General features: G+C 37.0%; 1 protein-coding gene across 3 annotated transcripts in view; it reads left to right on the top strand.

Annotated features, from left to right (window-relative positions):
- LOC149784325 (gamma-tubulin complex component 5-like) overlaps nucleotides 1-25,476 on the top strand; it is a 238,976-nt gene that overhangs the window by 189,509 nt on the left and 23,991 nt on the right. For all 3 annotated transcript variants that reach the window (XM_089932364.1, XM_089932365.1, XM_089932366.1), the window contains 2 exons: nucleotides 13,428-13,548; nucleotides 14,913-15,079. In XM_089932364.1, coding sequence (XP_089788490.1) covers nucleotides 13,428-13,548; nucleotides 14,913-15,079 — 288 coding nt within the window. The remainder of the gene's footprint in view (nucleotides 1-13,427; nucleotides 13,549-14,912; nucleotides 15,080-25,476) is intronic.

Genomic DNA, 25,476 nt, shown 5'->3' on the forward strand with positions numbered 1-25,476 from the left:
CTTGGATAAGCTCTCAAAATATTCTTTTTCCTTAAAAAAATAACTTACATTATTAACTAATCCTAGTCAGTCATTTGCATATACACTCTATTTTATGTTCACCCATTTCCAGGCTGGTTTCCATTTTTCCATACAATTAGTACTGTGTCCTTAATCCCCTGCCCTCTGTCCATATCCACCAGATTGAGTGGGGAATCTATAAAACATGCATGTACTGTATGTCATGGTGCATGGGTTTTTAACATGTCTATCATATGCAACCACATTATCATCCTGAGTCAGCCAACGTAGTTGACAACCCAGCCATCTCAGTCTATGGATATTACAGTTACAATTATGAGGATCTTAGTTATAGATCTGACCATATTGCCAGGTCCATGGCTTCATTTCTCTACAATTATGGAGATCTTACTGATAAATCTGTCTCTCCTACCATGCCTGTGGTTACATAGAGTTACCACTGCTCTGGTGGCCTAGTGGTTAGAGCATCTGCCTCAGATGCGGAAGGCTGTGGGTTGGATCCCCAGCTGAGTCATACCAAAGACTTACAAAAATGGAACTCACAGCTGCCTCGCTTGGCGCTCAGCATTAAGAGGTTAGTGTTAGGATTGGCCGGCCTGGTGTCAGGATAATGTGACTGGGTGGGACATCATGCTACATGTCTGTGGCATGATGCCCCAATGCTAGACATCACTATAAGCTGTCACACTGCAGACATCATAACGATATGACTGAAACATTGTTAAAGCTACGTTAAAAATCCAAAATCACACACACAAATAACATACAGTTACAATTATGGGGACAGTCTAAGTGATAGGCCTATCTGTCTTGCCAAATGTGCAGCTATAGAAAATATAAAATGATGGGATTTTTAGTGATTGATCTGTCCATTCAGCCATGTCTGTGGCAGACCTGGTACTGGCACTGACTGGACTGCCTTCCACATGGCAGGTGATTATGCCAACCACCAATACTGATTCAACACATTCATCCAGCAGAGCTGGCTTAACTCATTAACCGCTGGAGATTTATGTCATTTTTGCCTGAAATTCAAGTAGGAAACACATTTTGGGGGTCTGCATCTGAATACATCCAAATAAATCTGTGTCCTAGTGATTTCTGTTTGGCCTGATGCCTAGTTGTATTAGAAATGTCGTTTTTCAATTGCTGTTTTGCTTGTGCATGTGCAGATGGGTAAAGGTTGGAGTTCTTTTGTTTATTTTTAATTATTGGACCCTTCATTTCCATGTCCTGGCAACCTTTTACTTGAGATCCCCCAAATTATCCTTCTTTTTTTGCAAAGGTTCAAACCAGCCTGCCTTAGAACTGAGTCCAGTAAGTTGAAAATCCGGACACAGTGTCTGATTCCAACGATGGGCAAATTTTGGGTGTTAACAGATCAGGTCTCAAAAAGTACATTTTTTCCTCTGTATTTTATGTCCTTGCAGTGCTACATCTGTCTACTTTTCTGTAATACCACCCATTTTGATGTACCTTAAATGACTATGGAGCTTGGAAGTCAGGTGCTACCTCCCACCATACAAATGTGGTGCCAGGGGTTAATGAGTTCATGTATGTACATGGCTTATCCACAGGGAAATTACCATAATTTATGTAGAGATGATAGCATTGCATCATCTATGCTGCCCATTATGTTTTATCTAGATATGGAGGCAGAACTAGAGCAAGACATTACACACTTTGAGTGTGAAGATTCTCTTTAATAACAGCTTTACTCAGATCTAGGCATGGAGCAGGCCAAGTTGACCTTTAAGGCTGTCATTGAGAAGATTATTGTTGGTTGCTCTCCACCCCCATCCTTCCAGCTGCATTGTCAGTCATCAGATATTGGGGATAGTCTTTAATCCAGTGAATGCTATGTTTCTCATTTTAGAAATCCACATACATGTACCAGTGATATTTTTATTGGGTTGGTACAAAACACATTCCAATGTCCCCTATGCTGAACTGAAGGCTCTTCATAAAATTTAGCAGCTGTCCACCTAGCTACCCCACTTTTTGTAGTGGACAAGAATGTGTTTCATGCCACGTCAAAGCCTGTTCAAAATGTTGTCTGTCTTTGATGTTAGACTTAGCTTAACTTGCAGAAAAATCAGGCAGTGAGCATGCCTGGCACGCAACAGCCTAAATTGCACAGGTCATTAACTGGGCAGCTCATTGTTCAAACTACATCTGTGAATCTTGACTGACATAACATGTTTGTGTTCCACATCACTCAAACCACATCATACCTGGGCAGTATTATTGATGCCATTTGGCTTGCCATTACACAGTGGGGGAAAATTGCAGCTTAGGAACTGCCCATTCAACTCTACACCCACCCAGAACAGTCTTTTAAGACAGCTCCACCCCCACCATAGCAGAGAGACAATAGACAAGCAAAGAAAAGGGATATTTTATGCCACAGGTTCAGTTATAATGCCAGCCTAATGCCAGAAGGCAACAGCCTGACCAGTTTAGGAGGCAACATTACAGCGAAGGGGTTTGGTAAGATACCAAATTTCTGCTCCTCCAGACCTCCTAACTCTTGATACTGACCTACCAACCACACATCCTGGAGGCAGCTAAGCAGTGGGTGCATAACTCGTGCAAATTTGATCTCACTGAATCGGCCTATGTTTTCAAACCAGTTGGGTGATTCAAACACTATTGGAGAAGCTTTGTATTTCATTTACCCAACACTTTCCTCTGTCGACTCTTTCTTTCTATTAGAAAATTTAATCTATGCAGTATAAGATTTTTATTCAGTCATTCACCCTTAAAGTGCCAGTGACATGTCCTTTTTTATCATTGTTTACACATTGGGCTCCTTTGGCTAGACATGAATGGGTATTAAACAAAACTGGCCCTCAGAACAAGCAGTTTGTATAGATTGAACCCTTACATCAAGAAGTTTTACAAATGTTTATAATACAGGCTACCTTGAACCCCCAGCAAGGTTCATCTTTAGATGTTGATTTTATTCACCAACTGCTAGCTGATGATAGTGATGAAGGCAATTTATTTTTAAAGTTAGGATTATATCAGATTTTTGGAGATAAGACAGTGTTAATGGAGTTTCCAGTGAGTGTTTTGAAGCCCATAAATTGTGTTAAATGGAGTTCAGTGTACATGCTGGATGAACAAAAACAAATGGCATGCCAGTCAACCAGCAAATTAGAATACAGACTGTTTAAAAATAGGGTGCAAGTTTCATTTCTTTTCGTAGCATAATTTGGCCCTGTGTGATTGTGTGCCACAAAATCATATAACCCTAGCATAAGGTTTAAGTTAAATAGTATAAAATAAGAATCTAAATATGAAATTACAAAGTAAAGATATTTATTTAATCAAACACCTCAGTCTGAACAAGTAGGCTATGGCATCAATGGACTTAAAGTCCTAATTCCAACATTATGGAACAGAGAGTAAATCTGGCACTGATTCAAGAAAGTGAAACTTTGGCAGAGCTTATGTTAGTGAAAAATCTTATTTTGGAGCAGAAGTACAAGACCTGTGAAGGGGGCTCCGAGTGGTCTAAAGTGCTCACCATTCCGGATCACTGCCATCTCACCTCTGTCTGCATGAGTTCGAGTCTCTGGCTTGGCTAGCATGGGTATGTGGGAAATTCTGCCAGTAGCTTCTTGTGGGTTGGTGGTTCTTCCCGGGGTTTTCCAGGGTTCTTCCTCCACCAGTTATACTGGCTGCCATGTATAGCCTATCTTGTGCTGAAAAATGGCAATAAACCCTAGAACAACAATAAGAAGAAGACCTGTGAACTGTGAAAAATTGTACATAACAACCATAAAGAACAGTTTTCAAACTTGTTCAGGCTGGCTAAGTTAGTTGTGTATATGACCTTTCAGACAGAAGGCTGAATGGGGGTTTTGAGCACAGAACGATATTCATACTTGGGTAAGGAACAAATTAAGCTCAGAAACTAGGTGTAACAGCCAATTCTTTCCCTTTTGCTGAAAGTTTCCCTGGAGAAAGAATTGGCTTGATGATTCTTCCACCCTCTAGTTATTTCTCCTCACCACCCCGCCCCCTTTTCCTACAATCAGTTTCTTCCATTTATTTCTTAGGTTATTCCCCACACCCCAACAACAACTAATTAGTTTCTTTTCATTAATGGACTTGTTGGTAATAAGCTTAATGCCCACATGTGAAATATCTAATATGTAATAGATCACTTAACAAATAAGTGGGGGGGAGGGGACAAAAACAGCTACCTGATTCTCCCCCCCCCCCCAATATTTTCTTTTTGTTGATGGGCTTTTTGGGAATACATGTACACTCCATGTCTACTGGTGAAATATCATGCATATAATGGGTAACTTAACAAATGATGGGGTACAGAATAAGCAAGCCAATTCTTTCGCCACTAGAACCAATTGGTTTCTTTTCATTAATGGACTCTTTCCTAATTTGCTTAAGACCCACATGTGAAATATATTAAATGTAATGGTTCACTTAATAAAATCTCACATAGGGTTTATTACAAATGAGCCTTTACATTAATACAGGTTTCAATTTCAGACTAATAGTCTTTCAAAAGTCACTTACATGGAATAAGACATGACTTTTAATTAATGTCCATGCTTCTTCTTAGCAACCTAATGCTACATACTGAGTGAAAGTGTTCATTGAAAAGGATGCTGGGTACCTCAACCAATCATACTGTTTAACTCCTTTAGAATTTGATCCTCTAGCACTATATACATAAATGTCTGTAGGTAACAATGGTGCTGCATCCATAATCTCATCATCAGTTGCCCACACAGTATTTGACTCCATATTACTGTCATGTAAATACTTATTTATGTTGATGTTGAGGTAATTGCTAAACGTTTTAGTAACAATTATAGAGCGCATATGCCTGTCAATACTACACTAGATGGCCAAGTGTTCTAAAGTGATTGCCTTTACTGATTACTGCCATGTCACCTGTCTGAGTCAGAGGTTTGAGTCTCTGGCTTGGCCAGCATGGCTTTGTGAGAAAGCTGTCAGTAGCTTTTCATCTGTTGGTGGTTCTTACCAGAATTTTCTTGGGTTTTTCATCCACCAGTTACACTGGCCACCATGTATTGTCTATCTAGCACTGAGAAATGGCGTGAAATCTCAAAACAACAACTAGAGGTGACATCTTTTTTAGATTTAAATAGTGGTCTAATGGAGTGGAGCTGGAAGAAAGAGAGACTGATATTGAAGTGTTGGGTAAATATTGAAGTACGGTTGTTTCCTCCAACCTTATTCTTCTCACAATGGGGGAGTTTTCCTCTTTAGATAAAATCCTAGTAGCATCCCTGCTGGAGTGAACTTGGATAACATCCTCCTGAAAAATATGGTAAGCTCTACTCTTCTCAATTGCACAAACAATCTCCCATTTAAATCATCTCACTGTTTTAGTGTTTTTTTCACCTGGAATTTGTCATCAATCTCAGACTAGTATGACTTCCTCATGTTCACATAATACAGACAATCAGACTTGTCCAGTCTATTTCTAACATGGATATTGACAAGAGTTCTTGCAACTCCTTGGATTATTCATTGTTGTAGCAGATTTGATCCCACTGGACCATCATTTATGCATCCTTTACAGATGACATTGCTGACTTAGTGGTGCCCATTTTCCAGTCCAAACAAAAGGTCAGGTTCATGAATGAGGTGAATGGCACAACCCCATTTGGCTCACAACTGGAATTCTTCTGGAGAAATTCCAATGAGAAATAACAGGATTACAGATGCCAATGTGTATGGTTGAGGAGCTTGCCTGGTACTCTGGCTTGATAAGGTCACTGGCATGTGGGAGCCAAGGAAACTTCCTCTCCATATTAATCTTCTCCAAATGAAGGCTATCATCAATGACTTTCAGTTATGAAAAGACTGACTCTTAGGTTGGACAACTCTGTGGTGTTGACATAACTCATAAAATAAAGGAAATAAAATCACTCAACCTGTGTGATATATGCTTGGTAGTCTCTACTTTGGTGCAACCAGTGCCATATCACCATACAAATCAAGCACATTTCCAGCAGACTCTGTGTCCTGGCTGACACTCTATCCAGAAAGTTTTCAAGTCATTCATATGGTCACTCCATCAATCAGTCATTCTTCAGGTTTGCACATATTAGGGACATTTGATAATCAGTCTTTTTGCAAGAAGGTGGAGTAACAAGTTGACTACCTTCATATCCCTCATTCCAGACCCAGAAGCTTGAGTTGTGGACACACTGTCAGTTGGTAGGGATGTGGGGCATTGCCTACCCTCCCCAAGTCTTGGTGCAAAAGATATTAAAGAAGTTGATAGGTGAGTCATGCAAGATAATTCCAATAGCCTCTTGCAGATGGGACAAGTCCTGGGTTAACAATCCACTTATTCTGGCACAAGATCTGCCCAGGAAGATTCTGACCAAGCCGAATTTTCATAAACAGCTATGGTCACAGGTCTTCCAACCCTGCCCAGACCATCTTCTCCTTCACATCTGGCCCTCATCTGGACAGCTTTGTGAAAGAAAGAATTTAGACCTTTGATTGTGGAGAGTACAGTATCCCTAGAGCAAGATGGCCCTCCACTCTGATTGCTTTAGGGAAAGTGGCATGCGTTTAGGGACAGGTGCAAAGTCAGTAACAAAATTCCTTTTGCATGCCTTGATCCATCAACTGACCGACTTTTTCTCCACTCTGTGAGGAGAAAAAGTTGGTTCCTGCTCTATGATATCTGATGCACACAGGCATTGTGTCAGTAGAGAGATTGATCCTAATAAAGATCTATCAGACCTACTTGCCAGTTTTGATTTGAATCTGCTAAAATCCCTCACTCTGTTTCCAAAATGGAATCTGTCTTGGGTTTAAACATGGCTTAATTCAAATAAATTTGAGCCTCTAGCCTAAACCTTTCAGAGTCAAAACATATTTCCTGATAGCCTTAGCTTCTGCATGTTGGGTGAGCAAGTTGCATGCCCTTCCAGTTGACCCGAACTATCTTATATTCAGATCGGATCATTCAGGGATCCTTATGATGTAACCAGGCCATGTTTTCAAAAGTAGGTGGGCAGTCAGAGAGTTATCATATGCTCTCTCTCTCTTTGACATGTTGAGAACTGTGGCCATGCAATGATTTCAGCACATGAAATTAGAGAGATCTCTGTAAGCCTTGCTTTCAAGCATAACATTTTAATCCAATACATAGTACAGCGTGACCCCGCTATAACACGGTAGTTGGGAGCCATAGAACCGACCACGTTATAGACCGTACCGTGTTATAAGCAACCAGGTCATTTTGCTGAAGAAAATTAAGCATGTACCCCAACAACAAAAAATGGGGAGGGGGTGTAGGTAATAAATGCGGGTGGCAAAATACGTGCTTCATCAACACAGTTACCATCTTAAATCGATGCATATTAAATGAGAAATACACCTGTAGTGAAAACAGAGAAGACGTATATAATAGTTTACTTTATTTTAGAGAATTATGAATTGGTACATATACATAAATACTGTTTATATATACATGTCTAATGTATAGCATGAATAGTATCAACACCATGTACTCACCCATGAACTTCATCATATACATTGAATCCACAATACAAGTAATTCCATCGAAAATATGCACACACACAGCTTTAAAATATTCAATAATTTTGTCACAGGTCATATTGGTCTGAATTCATTGGGAAAATGTAGCACAGTCACGTAACGAATAACAAAGCACATTTACTTTTCAGTATGTCCCAAGTCGGTAAAAGTTAGTTTGTGTTTTAAGCCACCGTTGGTAGCGTTCATAAGCATAAACTTTTTCCCTACAAAAAGAAAACTTTCATGGCACAGTTAACGTGTTCCAGTCACATTGAAAAAAATCCATCAGATTTCATCACTTTCATTTAAGTCTGGTACTGACTTCCTTTGATGAAAAGTTCTTTGTTTTATTGAAAGATTGTAGTCTGCTTTCTTTGATGAAGGGTGCATGCCTTCTTGAAGTCACCGATAAAGGACAGCCTTGGAGAACCAAACAAATGCCCATTTCTTATTGCAGTGGCAACATCAAATAATTGTATTGCATGATTGAGACCGATTTTTTTCTCCATTTGCTGAGTACGTTTTCATAACAATCGGTGCTTCAAAGATAATCTGTTTCCTTTGAAATTTCAGCAAACTATTATATCTGAGTACATTTTTAAAAAGGAATTGGCCGTCATTTGGACTATTCTAGTTACTGTCCCTCCATGCGTACTGAATAAACCATTAAGTAAGATGTAGTTTTTGGTTTTTGTTTTAATATTTGTGGTAGCAGCGTGATGCTGTCTTTCACGCATGTGTCTGAAAATTAACAAAGGGTCACAGACGATAGAGACGTAGGTGTTCTGGTTTGATGATAGGGATTATTACAGAAAATGTGAGTGTTCTGAAGGATTTAATTCTGAGTGAAAAGAAGAGGAATTTTACTTACCATCCACATACAAATGTCAGTCTTTGTAAATATATTAATTACTAGCGAGCGGTCAAAAATCTGATGAAAGATAGATTACGAGATAATACCTCGTCCGGTTGATCTCCGTTACTACTAATGTCAACAACAAAAAAGTAGATATTTCACAATATACAGTACTCATGCTAAATGTCATGATAAGTGGATTATAATATAACAGTGCACTGTTTAGATGGTTTGTTGTTGTTGTTGTTGTAGGGTTTAACGCCATTTTTCAGCACATGATAGGCTATACATGGCGGCCAGTATTAATGGTGGAGGAAGAACCCGGGAAAACCCTGGAAAGAACCACCAACCCACGAGAAGCTACTGGCAAGCTTTCTCACATACCCACATTGGCTGAATCTGAGACTTGAACCGGCGTAGACAGAGGTGAGATGGCAGTGATCCGTAACGGAGAGTGCTTTAGACCACATAACCACTTGGGGCCCCAAGATGGTTTGTCAATATGGACAAAGAATTTATGTAACAATATATAAATTTCAGTGCATTTTATATCCAGTTTGCGGCTTCCTTTCACGGGGCCTCAGAATTTCAGCACTCCAAACCAATGGTTGTATATAAAACTTTAAACAGCCAATAACATCGGCAATAAAAAAAAATCGCTACATGGTATGTTTTGCCACCAATAAGGAAAAACAATTCAGATTTGTGACATTGGCCACGACCTACGCGATCCCAGAATAAATTTTTTATGCGTTATTTTTCGTACTTTTAAGAAGAAAAAACTACTTTTTTGTGTACAAGAAAAATACATTGAAAAATTTCAGGAACCACGCCACGATCATCATGTATTATTAATACGTGATCTCTTCTCCAAAATGATAATAAAGTTTTTACATTTTTTTCTTCATACTTTTAAGAAAGAATTTTTATGTACAAGAAAAGTATGTGTATATGAAATTTCAAGAGCCAAACCACAACTGCATTATATCCGAATTCGCATAATAATAATAATAATAATGAGGACTTTGTATAGCGCCTAATCTTTAGAAACTCTAAGTGTTTTACAACATTAGACAACACATATAAGATAAAAAACATATAATGATATGATTGCAAAAACAAACACCATGAAATTAGAAAACATTAAAAAAAAACATGCTGAGAATATTTAAGGTAGGAAACATTATTAGGTCTTTAAGTTTGTTCTTGCAGTCGAAATAAGTGAGTTTTGAGAGCCCTCTTGAATGTGATCACTATGTCTTTGTGTCTAAGTTCAGTGGGCAATTCATTCCACGTTGCTGGGCCCTGGTATGCAAAGGAACGCTGTCCATATGACTTTGTTTTCATAGTGGGAATAATGAGTATACGACTGTCAGAAGAGGAGCGTAAGTATCTTGCTGGTGTGTAAACATGAGTGAGGTCGGATAGGTATGTTGTACTAGAGTCCGACAGTGAAACATAGCAGAGAGAACAAATTTTGTGTTTGATTCTGGATCGAATGGATAGCCAGTGTAGGGTACAGAACAGTGGGGAGGTGTGCTTTGATCGTGATACTCTAAGTATGATCTGAGCAGCTGTGTTTTGAACTTTTTGATGTTGTTGTTGTTGTTGTTGTTGTATGGTTTAACGCCATTTTTCAGCACGAGATAGGCTATACATGGCGCCCAGTATAATTGGTGGAGGAAGAACCCTGGAAAACCCCAGGAAGAACCACTGACCCATAAGAAGCTACTGACTGGCTTTCTCACATACCAACATTGACTGAATCTGAGACTTAAACAGGTGTAGATGGAGGTGAGATGGCAGTGATCCATAATGGAGAGCGCTTTAGACCACACAGCCACTTGGGGCCCCAAGATGGTTTGTCAATATGAACAAAGAATTTGTTTATGTAACAATATATAAATTTCAGTGCATTTTATATCCAGTTTATGGCTTCCTTTCATGGGGCCTCAGAATTTCTGCACTCCAAACCAGTGGTTGTATAAAAAAACTTTAAACAGCCAATAACGTCGGCAATAAAAAAAAATCGCTACATGGTATGTTTTGCAACCAATAAGGAAAAACAATTCAAATTTGTGACATTGGCCACGACCTACACGATCCCAGAATAAATTTTTTATGCGTTATTTTTTGTACTTTTAAGAACAAAAAACTACTTTTTCGTGTACGAGAAAAATACATTGAAAAGTTTCAGGAACCATGCCACGATCGTCATGTATTATTAATATGTGATCTCTTCTCCAAAATGATAATAAAGTTTTTACGTTTTTTTCTTCATACTTTTAAGAAAGAATTTTTATGTACAAGAAAAGTACTAGTATATGAAATTTCAAGAGCCAAACCACGACCACGTTATATCCAAATTCGCGTTATAATAATAATAATAATAATAATAATGAGAACTTTGTATAGTGCCTAATCTTTAGAAGCTCTAAGAGTTTTACAACATTAGACAACACCTATAAGATAAAAAACATATAATGATATGATTACAAAAACAAACACCATGAAATTAGAAAACATTTAAAAAAACATGTTGAGAATATTTAAGGTAGGAAACATTATTAGGTCTTTAAGTTTGTTCTTGCAGTCGAAATAAGTGAGTTTTGAGAGCCCTCTTGAATGTGATCACTGTGTCTTTGTGTCTAAGTTCAGTGGGCAATTTATTCCACGTTGCTGGGCCCTGGTATGCAAAGGAACGCTGTCCATATGACTTTGTTTTCATAGTGGGAATAATGAGTATACGACTGTCAGAAGAGGAGCGTAAGTATCTTGCTGGTGTGTACACAAGGGTGAGGTCGGATAGGTATGTTGTACTAGAGTCCGACAGTGAAACATAGCAGAGAGAACAAATTTTGTGTTTGATTCTGGATCGAATGGATAGCCAGTGTAGGGTACAGAGCAGCGGGGAGGTGTGCTCTGATCATGGTACTCTAAGTATGATCCGAGCAGCTGTGTTTTGAACTTTCTGATGTTGTTGTTGTTGTTGTTGTATGGTTTAACGCCATTTTTCAGCACAAGATAGGCTATACATGGTGGCCAATATAATTGGTGAAGGAAGAACCCTGGAAAACCCCGGGAAGAACCACCAACCCACGAGAAGCTACTGACTGGCTTTCTCACATACCAACGTTAGCCGAGCCTGAGACCGAACTCACGCAGACAGAGGTGAGATGACAGTGATCCGTAATGGTGAGTGCTTTAGACCACTCGGCCACTTGGGGTCCCTGAACTTTTTGAAGTTTCTGGAGCAGATATTGAGATGAACCAGACAGAATTGAGTTACAATAGTCCAGTCTTGAATGTACTAATGAAAACACAAGTGTTTTAGTGGCATCAACTTAAAGATATTTGCGAATTGAGCTGATGCATCTCAGTTCAAGATATGCAGCCTTGCATATGTTCATGACATGTTGGTGCAACGTGAGAGTACTGTCCAGAGTAACACCTAGGGTTCATACTGATTGTGTGAATTTAATGTTGGTGTTGCTGTTCTTAATTGTTTGAGGTAAAGGATGTGAATGAAAAGACTTTGTGTTGTGATCAGAATGGCCTCAGTTTTATCATCATTCATCTGGAGCTTGTTACATGTCATCCATGATTTCAAATCAGAAATGCACCTCTCTACACCTTGGATGGTAGCATCAACTTCAGTTGGGTGCTTAGATTTGTATATTTGGGTGTCATCAGCATACAGTTGGTGAGACACTGGATGATGATCTATGACACTTGAGAGCGACTGAGTGTACAGAATGAAGAGAACATGTCCAAGAACAGACCCCTGTGGAACACCACAACATAGATCAACTGGGCTGGAGTGTATTCCATTTGCAGATAACAATTTGTGTCCTGTTGACCATGTAGGACTTGAACCACAGTAAGGCTGTATCATGAATGCCAAATACATGCTGGAGATGGTGAAGTAATATATCATGGTCTATTGTGTCAAATGCTGCAGACAAATCAAGGAGGGTAAGGACTGTGATCTTTCCGCTGTCCGACGCAGAGAGAATGTCATTAACTACTGTTAGAATAGTAGTTTCAGTACTGTGGCAAGGGCGATATGCAGATTGTACATTGTTAAAAAGACTGTTTGAATTTAGATGAGATACAAGCTGGGATAGAACAACCTTTTCTAAGATTTTTGATATGAATGGGAGATTAGAAACTGGGCGGTAGTTCTTTAAATTGTTATGGTCTAGTGTTGGTTTCTTCAGCAGAGGCTTTACAATGGCAGTTTTGAAAAATGATGGGAATTCCCCGGATGAGAGAGAGGTATTAATAACATCAGTTAGTGAAGGCAATACTGGATCTAAGCACTCAAGCAGCAGTGATGTTAGAATTGGATCAAGTTCACATGACTTTGGTGTACTCTTCTTCAGGATTGTACGTATGAAATCCATAGAGAGAGGTTCAAATGCTGCTAATGGTTGCCGCTCAAATTCTGTATGGTGACGATGAGTCAGTTGAAATTGTGGTGTCAAGCTTATCTCTAACATGTCCGGAAGGTCGACTGGAGAGAAGGTAGTTGGAAGTGGTGTTATAAGAGAGCGTACTATTGCGGGGTCACACTATATAAGCTGTTGGCTTGCATGTAGAGTCAACCTTCTCCAGCTTCTGTGTAAGAGATTTGGCCTCACATAGACAAACTCTGCATCTGGTAGGTTCTGTGGCTGTGTAGATTTAAGTAAATTATATTTCTCAGAGGATATTCACCCAATCAATGGCAAAACTTCATGTTAGCAAGTGGAGGTAATGGGCAAGAGCTATTTCCCTTTTTATAACATAAACAAAAATGATAAATTTTCATATTTTTAGTAGGGCTGGATTTTGGAGGTAACATGCTTATATCCCAAACATTATTGTGATTGTTAAGTATTTGGAGAAACATAATTTACTTAAAATTTATCATTTTCAGCTTTGTATTCCAATTTCATAGAGAAATGTTTTAAGGCACATAATGAAGAGTGTTTTGCCATTACAGGTGCCATGGCCAGTAGATGTGGTAATTAACTCCCAGTGTCTGGAGCTATACAACCAGATTTTCAGCTTCCTGCTACAGGTCAAGAGGGTCAAATACTGCCTAGATGAGCTGAGGTTTAAAGGTACTATCAGAATATAGAGTTAAAAATCTAACTTAAAAGTCCTGACTTAAAGTGTTGTTGGTGAAGACCAAGACAAAATGTATGGTTTTAAATTATGATTGCCATCGTTGTGAGTGGCACCAGATATGAAGGTATCTGCATTGATGGAGAGAAGAATCATTCAGAAACTTGCAATATATAGAAGTAATTTAATTATATATTTTTAGCTTAACTTTTATCTGGTTCTGTATGACTAATATTAGGCTAATGTACAATTAAACCTATATGTACATACATACATACATATGAAAGAATAAAATCAACATTATTTAATTATTTTGTACCCTCTTGATGAAGTAGTGCTGCCCTGATAGTGATAATGTCCATCTGTCTGTCAATAATCTGGTTTCTGCAAGATAATTTTACTGGGAATAGCTGGATTTTAACCAGATTAGTATGTGACATTTTGTTGTTGAGACCTCACAAGAGATTGATGTTTATCATCATTTAGAAGAGTTATGGACATGATTAACGTTCTAAGTTTAATTCCATAGTTTAATATGAATTATTGAATTCTGTGCAGCTTTATTGATAGAACTTCAGTTTGATTTCCAGATTTCTGTGACATTATTTAAAGGTATTAAACCCCCTAATTGCCTTATCTAGTTGGGTCTGTTACCTGAATGTTCATTATAAGGAGAGTTGACTATATATTATTTCTGTATGATCTCTTGACATGCTTTATACAGTTCTACCTCTACATGTCATTGTTTTTATTGAAAATTTAAATCCATTACAATCTTTTCTATCATTTAAGACTTGAATGGTTTTGTTTCATTCATTGATACTGGCATAAATGTTCATAATTGTTCAGAACAAAATTCTCAAATCATTTTCTAACATTGCAAGAAGTTAATTTGTCTTTGAAGTATTATGAACTTGCAAGTTGGAAAGGAGAATGGGAAGAGTAGGGCTTTGGGGTCTTCCATTGCTGAAAATAAAGGAAAATGGGAATGGTAGGGCTTTGAGGCCTTTTTTTCTGATAATTGTATAGTGGAAAAAGGTGTTTTTATACAAGTGTATTAGACTAGTGTATTAGACAAAAATTTCAAACGAAGTCTGTGAACAAGTGTTATTATTTCAGGGGATGGGCAAACATGTTAGTTGCTGGGCATGAAAATAAATAAATCCTTTTCATAATCAAATGTAATAGCAATGTTCAGATACTATTATTAGCTAGAGATTCATAAACATGTCACTTGAATAATTAATTCTATCAGAAAATTGGGTATTGAAATGGATCATGTCTTATGAAAGTAGGCTGTCAGATTGTGATCACACCTTACGTACATGTATTACTGAGTAGATTCCTAATATTATCACAGACCTTGAGAAGGAGAATATCTTAAGGAGTTTGTCACATGAAAAGGAGTTGGAGGTATCAAGTGAGCCAGGAGAAATTCCCCGGGCCAGCAGGGTTCACAGGATGCAGATCCTCAGAATGAGATTGATCTACTTTGTCAACAGCTTGCACAACTATATCATGACAAGGGTGAGATTCTTTTTGTCAACAGCTTACACAGCTATATCATGACTAGGGTGAGATTCTTTTTGTCAACAGCTTACATAGCTATATCATGACAAGGGTGAGATTCTTTTTGTCAACAGCTTACACAACTATATCATGACAAGGATGAAATTCTTTTTGTCAACAGCTTACACAACTATATCATGACAAGGATGAAATTCTTTTTGTCAACAGCTTACACAGCTATATCATGACAAGGGTGAGATTCTTTTTGTCAACAGCTTACACAACCATTCATGACAAGGGTGAGATTCTTTTTGTCAACAGCTTACACAACTATATCATGACAAGGGTGAGATTCTTTTTGTCAACAGCTTACACAACTATATCATGACAAGGGTGGGATTCTTTTTGTCAACAGCTTACACAACCATATCATGACAAGGGTGACATTGCAAATGTTTTCAGTGATTTTTTCACCAACATTACCACAAAGTTAAAAGAGCCAGTGATAGAATACAACTTTAATGAACTGAAAAAGTTCTGCAGCAGCAAAGTCTCCAAGAAAGTATGTTTCTATATCCCACCAGTATAAAAAAAGCTTTGTTAAAAATGTCTCAGTGAACTTGATACCAAAAAAGCTACAGGACTTGATCAGATTGGTCCATGACTCATTAAATTTTCTGCCTCTGCTATTTCAGATAGCGTAACATTCACAATCTAAGTATTGCAACCTCATCTGTCCCCAAAATATGGAAAACTGCAAAAGTAACTCCTATTCACAAATCTGGTTCTACGGATGACGCTGATAACTACCGACCAGTCTCAATACTACCAAACTTGTCAAAATTTATTGAAAAATATGTCCATGTCATATTTAACCAAACACTTGCTGTTTCACCCTAATCAGTCAGGCTTTAGACAGAAACATTCTTGTGAGACTGCCTTGATCTCCCTAACTGATAAATGGCTTCAAGCACTTGACCAAAGTAGAATAATATGATCTGTATTTGTAGATTTCAGGAAAGTTTTTGACATGATGGATCATGAAATCCTTTTGAAGAAACTGAAAATCTACCAGTGTGATGAAAGAACAATTAAATGGTTTGCTTCTTACTTAAGTGAGAGAGCACAACATGTTTACATAAATAATGTTCTGTCTGAACCTGGAACAATTAGATATGGAGTACCACAAGGCTCAATTCTATGTCCATTACTATTTATTTTATTATTAATGACCTACCACTTTTACTAAGAGACTCAATATCATCTACAGATCTCTGTGCAGATGACACAACATTGTCAGATGTCCAAAACACAAAGCATGAAATCAAAATATTGTTACAGAATGCTCTAAACAAACTGGAAAAATGGTGCACATGCAATGGCATGGTGGTAAATACTGGTAAAACTAAAATATTTATCTCAGCACGGCAAAAAAGGACAAATCTTGATAGTGATGAACTATGTCTGACATAAAAGAAAAATTTGCAAATGGTCTGTCATGATAGACTATGTGGTATTTTGGTAGATAATAACCTATCATGGATTGAATATATCAAACATATCAGTAAAAATGTCAATTCAAGTTTATGGCTTCTCAGTACGATAAGACATTTTTTCCCAGAAAGGCACAGAAAACGTTTATAACAGTTACATACAACCCTATTTACACTACTTTAATACAGTGTAGGGTAATTTAAATGATAAAAACATAGCAAAGCTGGCACATCTTCAGAAAAGATCATTAGGGCTAATATCAGTCCAGAAAGAAAGCAGCTTGCCAGTAGCTTCTCGTGGGTCGGTGGTTCTTTCCGGGGTTTTCCGGGTTCTTCCTCCACCATTAATACTGGCCGCCATGTATAGCCTATCGTGCTGAAAAATGGCGTTAAACCCCACAACAACAACAACAACAACCAGAAAGAAAGCAAGGAAAATATAGCTGGTAAGTTAAAAATATTACCTATTAAAGACCGAATCTGTTTGAGAAAAGCCAAATTAATGTACAGGATATCCCATAATAGTGCTTCTGAATATTTACAATCACTATTCCAGCATAGGCTACCTGGTAATACTCCCAACCTGCGATCCATGTCTACCTAACAGTATAAAATTCCCAAACCAAATAAGGAGTTATTTAAAAAAAAGTTTCCAGTACTCTGGAACTCTGCTCTGGAATAGTATTCCAGTTGAGATTAGAAATGCCCTCTCCTTCTTCCAAACCCAATATATCCAGTGGCTTCAGAGATGCAGCTAAAATAAATAAATTCCTTTGTATGAGGGCCTCAAGGTAGATTAGTTCTTAGCAAATTGTGTTACCCTCTTTAAATATGGTCATTATTATTATTATTATTATTACCTCATAGAGTGTACAGCTTTTTAACCAGTCAATATATATGTAGCAAAGTTACCCAGTGCAGTGTGGTATAAACAGAACACATGTTACCAATTTGACTCCATACACATAGGCTTCCCTGTTAACTGTTAAGCAGTGTAGTGTATGTTACGTTTAACAGCAACTTTAACCGTTTTACATTTTTGGTACAAATATATTATGTGTGGAATGATTTAAGAGTAAAATCCAATCATTATAGCAGTATAATTATTTTTCACAAGAATTTTTTTTGTGCTTTAAAATCTTGAGAGAACTTATTCTTTGTCAAGTCAGTGAAGTCTCGTGACCAAGCATAACTGCTATTTGTCATCCTCAAAATTTACGATTTCTTTGTGTCTACATCACTAAGTCATCCGAATTTGATCATTTATAAAAACTAATTGCTGCCTACATCAAAATCAGAGCCTTTACCTAAGTTATTGAAGCTTTCATAGTTGTGATTCTAATCGTGAAAACTCTTAAGTACTGAACAAAATCCATGACCTCCATTTTGGAGAGTGGAGAATACAACCCAGTTACTTAGCATATTTTGACCAGATCATAAACAGTGACCACATTATCATAATGGTTATTCATACCAATGAATGTAGCATCTAATAGGGGGTTTTCCCCGAAGGTGGCACGATGAAAACCCACTCAAAGTGGCTGATGATTACAGCAGGCATCAAAAGGCTCTTTCATGAGAATGGTGTAGAGCATCAAAAAGTGCTTGTATGCGAATCAGGTAGAGGTATCCAGAGGTGCTTCCATGCGAATGGAGTAGAGGCATCCAATGGCGCTTGCATGAGGTAAAGGGCTAAGTGAAACCGGCTTTGTCGATGTAACTCATAGTTTTCATATGACTGAAATATGTTAAAGGAGAGGGATATGTTTAAATTTTAAAACATCGATCAGAAAAAGGTCAATTCAGAATTGCTTTACAAATTTAGAAGAATATAAGAGTGATGTAATACAGCATTCAAATTTAGGGATTAAAACAATATATATGGACCATTGCAAGACAGTTTTGAAATTGGGCAGCCACCCTAAGATATAATTAATTCCTTTCAGGACCCATGGATAGAATGTACTGAATTTTAATTTGGGGGAGGGGATTGTATATATGTGTGTAGGGGGTGTCTTTGTGTGTGTGTGTGTATATACAGAGTGACCCTGCTATAGCGCACTCCATTATAAAGCGAATTCGGATATAACACAGTCGTGGCGTGGCTCCTGAAATTTCATATACAAGTCTTTTTCTTGTGAACAAAAATATTCTTAACAAGTACAAAAAAAAACATAAAAAGTTGCTTATCATTTTGGGGAAGAGATCGCGTATGAATAATACAAGACGATCATGTCCTGGCTTCTGGAATTTTATATGTATTTTTCTCGTACACGAAAAAGTATTTTTCTCATACAAAAAAACAGTTTTTTCTTTTCTTCTTAAAACTAAGAAGAAAAAATGTATAAAAAGTTTATTCTGTGATCGCGTAGGTCTTTGGCAATGTCGCAAACTTGGACTGTTTTTCCTTATTGGCTGCAAAACATACCATGTGGCTTTTTTTATTTGTTGGCGACATTGTTGGCTGTTTAAAGTTTTATATACAGCCATTGGTTTGGAGTGCAGAAATTCCGAGGTCCCATGAAAGGAAGCCGCAAACTGGATATAAAATGCACTGAAATTTATCCTTTGTTACATAAATAAATTCTTTGTCCATACTGACAAACCATCTAAACAGTGCATTGTTATATCATAATCCGCTTATCCTGACATCTAGCATCAGTTTTGTATGTTGTGAAATATCCATTTTTTTGTTGTTGACATTTCTGGTAATGGAGATCAACCGGACGAAGCATTGTCTCGTAATCTATCTTTCATCAGATTTTCGGCCGCTCGCTAGTAATTAATATATTTACAAAGACTGACATTTGTGTGTGGATGGTAAGTAAAATTCCTCTTCTTTTCACTCAGAATTAAATCCTTCAGAATGCTCACGTTTTCTGTAATAATCCCTGTCATCAGAACACCTGCATCTCTATTGTCCATTGACCCTTTGTTAATTTTCAGACACATGCGTGAAAAGCAGCATCACGCTGCTACCACAAATGTAAAAAAAAATATTAAAAAAATACATGTTACTTATTGATTTATTCAGTAGGCATGGAGGGACAGCAACTAGAATAGTCTAAACAACAGCCAATTCCTTTCTAAAAATGTATCCAGATAAAATAGTTTGTGAAATTTCAAAGGAAACAGATTACCTTTGTAGCACCGACTGTTATGAAAACGTTCTCAGCAAATGGAAAAAATACCAGTCTCAATCATGCAATACAGTTATTTGATGTTGCTGCCACAATAAGAAATGGGCATTTGTTTGGTTATCCAAAGCTGTCCTTTAGCGGTGACTTCAATAGCACATGCACCGTTCATTAAAGAAAGCCAACTACAATCTTTCAATAACAGCAAAGAACTTTTCTTCAAGGCAAGTCAGTACCAAACTTAAATAAAAGTGATGGAATCTGATGGATTTTTGCATTTTCCAACGTGAATGGAACACGTTAACTGTGCTGTGAAAGTTTCCATTTTGTAGGGAAAAAGTTTATGCTAACGGCGGCTTAAAGCGCAAACTAACTTTTACCGACTTGGAACGTACTTTAAAGTAAATGTGCTTCGTCATTCGTTATGTGATTGTGCTATATATTTCCACTGAATTCAGACCAATATGACCTGTTAAAAAATTAATGAATATTTTAAAGCTGTGTGTGTGCATATTTTTGATGGAATCACTTGTATTTTGGATTCAATGTATATGATGAGGTTCGCAGGTGAGTACATGGTGTTGATACTCTATTCATTCTATACATTAGACATTTATATATAAACAGGATTCACGTATATGTACCAATTCATGGTTCTCTAAATAAAGTAAACTATTATGTTATGTCTTCTCTGTTTTCACTACAGGTGTATTTCTCATTTAATATAGATCAATTCATAATGGTAACTGTGCTGACGAAGCATATATTTTACCGCCCACATTTATTACCCACCCACCCCAATTTTGTGTGTGTGTGTGGGGGGGTACATTTTCTTCAGCTAACTGACTTGGTTGCACATAACATGGTTCGGTATACAATGCGGTCGGATTTTATGGCTCCCAACTACCGTGTTATAGCGGGGTCACACTGTATATATATATACACCACATGCATTAAAAATAACATGGCTTTTAAAGTGTTAGCATAAAACAATTTGATATACCAATACCATTGGTATATCAAATTGTGATCCACCCATGGCACAGTAATATGCATATATAAACATTCTTGCAACTGTGTGCTGATGATTCAAGAGCAGTGATGAATTTCCACTCATTAATCATTAGTTATGTATGAAAATAATGATAAAAAGTTTTGTAAGGCCTGTTTTCTAAATGAAGTTAACATGGTAAACAATTTTATCGCAATCCTTTCTGCTTTCTATTTCCCTTCCCCTCCTATCTCATGCGTTCATACATAAGTATCAAAATACGCAGAAATCTGGAGTGAGGGAGAAAGAAATTGGGATTGATGAAAACCTTGTAAATGAACATACACCACGCAATGTATAGTAATATGGTTCATTGTAAAGGTATGTGTACACTTTCCTTGGGATTTATCTGCAGTGCCGTATTTACCGCATATGTTGGGACATGATAAAATAATTATTTTTTTTCCTGTCCCAGAACTTACAGTGAAACATTTTTTCACTTTGGTCATACGTCCCAAGATTTAAGAAACAAAATAAAATTGTATTGCATTTGTGCTTGCCCCCCCCCCCACTGCACGTTGCAGTAAAATAGATAAATAAAACGTTGAATTGATAATAAAAAGAAAGAAACTAATCTTGTGTTGTTATCATTTATTCCTTTTTTCAACATGAGCATTAAAGAATAAAATATTTCCACGAAATCCGTAATCGTAGGATTCCATACTGTATCGTGTATCAGTTATGTTTGATACCACACACCACGTTGTTCACATGAACATTGAGAAACAGTTGTGTGTGGTTGTGCTCCAAGGTTTGAACATGTTATCTGACTGAAAACTGGAGCCAACAAAATTGCAAACAAGAGGGAAATAGTCAACTGATATCTTGAAGATGCCATTCACGCATGACACGGTGTTGGGTGCAAAATAATCAAGACTGATTTATATCCAGGTCTACTGTATGACAGTATATCGCAAATAAAAATGATCATTTGAAAACACATTCACTTAAGTGTAATTGACAATCTTTTCACCAGCTCGGGTTACAAAATTATCATTACTATTTACCCACAGACATCAGTGATAATTTGTATTAATTGTAACCACAGATGCCAAACACATAGAAGCCCAGGTGGTGAATAAACACGACTGGCAGCAAGCAGTTAACTCCTTCTTTGAACCTACCGACAGAACATCAAAGACAAAAGGTGATTTTTATTACAAAGCAAGCCGATCTCAGAAGCCGACTTCGGTTACTTTTTTTTGGTAAAGGATATCAATACAAAGGTTATTTTATTGAAAAGCAAGCCGACGTCAGAGCTGACTGGATTCTGTGAATTGAGCCGATTTTTTTTTTTTGTTTTTGAATATGCAAAGACAGCCGAGGTATGGAAGCAAACTTGGGTTCCTTTTCAACTGTATTCATGGGAATTTTGAAAATAAATTGAAACAATGGAACAAATTTTGAAGTGACACAATATAGTGCTTTGTGCACAGATGTCGATGACCCAGCGTCACCCAGAATATTTGGAGAAAATAAAATCATGTGATGAATTCGTGAAGGCCAGAAGAGAAGCAAACATTTTCGCAAACGAGAGGGAAATGATCAACAGATATATTGAAGACAACTGCCATTCATGCATGGCATGGTGTTAGGTTCAATATAGCCAAGAATAATTTATATCCAAGTCTACTGTATGACAGTATCTCGCAAATAACAATCATTATTTGAAAACACATTTACTTGAGTGCAAGTGACAATCTTTTCGCTGGTGCGGGTTACAATAGTATCATTACTATTTATCCACATACATCAGTGCACCTTTGTAAAAATTATTACTACAAATGCCAAGCACACAGAAGTCCTGGTGGTAAATAAACACAACTGACAGCCAACAGTAAACTTCTTCTTTGAACTTACCGACAGGACATCAAAGACAAAGGTTATTTTTATTACAAAGCAAGCCGACGTTGGAAGCCGACTTTGACTCGGAAGCTGAATTTTTTTTAAAGGATATCAATACAAAGGTTATTTTATTGCAAAGCAAGCTGACCTCAGAAGCCGACTTGGATTCTTTTAAGTGTGCCGATTTTTTATAATTTAGCTTCGAATATACAAAGCCGGCCGAGATATGGAAGCTAACTTTGGTTTCTTTTCACCAATATTCACGAAATTTTTTAAAATAAAGTGAAACAATGGAACAGTTTTTAAAGTTTACAATATAGTGCTTCATGCGCGAACATCGATGACCCAGCATCATCCAGAAGATTTGGAGAAAATAAAATCACGTGATGAATTCGTGAAGGCCAGAAGAGAAACAGATCATTTTGCTGACAATATGATCATTAACATGGATGAAACTCTAGTGTACTTTGATCGCATTCCTGGATAGACTGATGATAAGATTGGCATCAAAAGTGTGAGAATTAGCAAGACTAGTGCAGATTTAAACAAACTTTTGTCCTTGCAGTTTCCGCTTCAGGTGGTGTGTTGCCTTTAACATTTTCTCACGGTATGAAAAAGCTAAAAATATATTCATGTACCAAAAGAATAGATCGTACGTGTGCAGGAGAAGGGTTGTGTTGATGATATGCTGCTGTGGATTAAAGAGTTTTATCTCAAGTACACAGTTTTATAGTTTTTAAAATAAAATTTCAGTTGGAGTGCAATTTCCTACATGTAATTTTCCAATGATTTAAAAGGTGTCCCACAACTTACGACTCAAAAAAAAATGATGTGTCCCAGAACATACAGTGCACAAAAAAATTACTTTTAAAATTAATTTATGGTGTCCCAACAAATATGGTGTCCCAACATATACGGTAAATACGGTATAATCAATTATACAAAGTTGCAATAAACTGTTGACATTATGCAATAAATTTCTTGGTTATAAGGTACACATACTGTAATGTATTTGATGCTTTATTGTTGTTTCTTAAACCTATTACAATGTTCGAAAAAAATTGATTATTAATTAAATATGAAATTTCCAAAAGCCACTCATCTCTCCTTTTCGGTCTCTCTGGACCATCGTAGCAAAATATGGGTGAAAATCCATGAAAATATGAGCATAGAGGATTTTCGCTTTTGTCACACAATGATGTCTCTAGACCTATGAATGATGTGAAAGTTAAGTCAGAACGTTCAGAGAGAGAGAGAATGAATTTTATGGTTGGTTGTAATGTTAATTAAAGCAGAGTAATGACTTTAATAGATAAACTGTAAGTGTATGAAATATTTTAATTAACTCTTGTTGGTACATTATTTTGCTATGTTTCTTTGCCACACTTATTTCCATGTGTGACTGCTCCAGTTGCCTAGTGGTTAGAGCATCCACCTCAGATGCGGGAGGTTGTGGGTTCGATCCCCGGCTGAGTCATACCAAAGACTTACAAAAATGGTACTAACAACATTTATAGGTTAGTGTTAGGACTGGTTGGCCTGGTGGCAGGATAATGTGACTGGGTGGGACATCATGTTACATGTCTGCAGCATGATGCCCCAGTGCTAGACATTACTGTAAACTGCCACACTGCAGACATTGTAGCAATATGAATGAAAAATTGTTAATGTTAAAGTTACGTTAAAAATCCAAATCACACACACACACATTTCTGTGTGCCAGTATGTGAATGGCTGAGCATTCATTAAAACCATCTTTCATGTTTAAATCTTATATTGATTTAATCAATGTGAATAAAAATAGAAACTCATAAAAGAAAACAATCAACTTATCAATATGCATAGGCAATTGTGAGTCGCCAAAAAAGGCATAGAACTACATTTTGTAGCGGACACAGTCAGCAAGGATGTGAGGAGTTCATTCACTCTGTCAGTTGCCTATAGTCAATAATCTTAACCCCGTTGAAAGGGCAGATATGTGTGTTTGTATATGATATAAGCAAAATATATGTAACTTAAATGCATGAAGCATCAGCAATTTTCTTCCACAAATTATATGTAACTTAAATGCATGAAGCATCAGCAAATTTCCTTCACAAAGTATATGTAACTTAAATGCTTGAAGCATCAACAGATTTCTTCCACATGAGTATTTTTAGCATCTTCTCTGTACATCAAGAGATTTTCTAGCTGGTGGGCAATCTGATATGATTCTGAAAAAAGCACGAAATCTGATTTTTTTAATCAGAATATTTTGAATCGGTCCCTAATGCACTTACTTCTTGCAGACTGCACGACATCCATGTGAATAGTCTTTTCAAAATACAGATGTCTGTCCAAGACACACTAGCATGTATTAGTTAATTCTCTATGTGATTTATTACAGCCGATGTGGGAATCAACAATTGCCTATTTTAAAAAGCTTGTCTTGCACGTATCTATTTTTCTAAAAGTGTATGTGTCTGATAAGTTGCAAGCCTCATTTCCTTTTAATGAAAAATTTATACATCTATTACAGGGGTCAGTAAGTGGAAACAATCTTCTAGCCAGTGAATTTTAAAAATCACTTTCATGTTGAAATTTCTCATTTCAGTAACTTAACAAGTAATTTATTCATTTACTTTATTTATCTGGATGGATCAAAATTGTTCATAGTCATGTTTTTTTTTTTGTTTGTTATTAATCTGAGCTTTCTTTTCGTCACTCATTTTTTAATGACATAAGGAAGTTCGTAAAGAAAATCAAGTGTGTCAGTATGAACTGTACTCAGTTATTCACCATTGAATATCTCAACAAAATTGTTTATTTTTTTTATCCAACTGTCTTGTGCTCTATGCTTTCTGTGAACCAAAATGTTTACAAAGTTTAAAGCTGATAACTTCCTATTTT

This window comes from Sinohyriopsis cumingii, chromosome 14 (assembly GCF_028554795.1).
Source record: "Sinohyriopsis cumingii isolate HCF-2022 chromosome 14, ASM2855479v2, whole genome shotgun sequence".
Lineage (NCBI taxonomy): Eukaryota > Metazoa > Mollusca > Bivalvia > Unionida > Unionidae > Sinohyriopsis > Sinohyriopsis cumingii.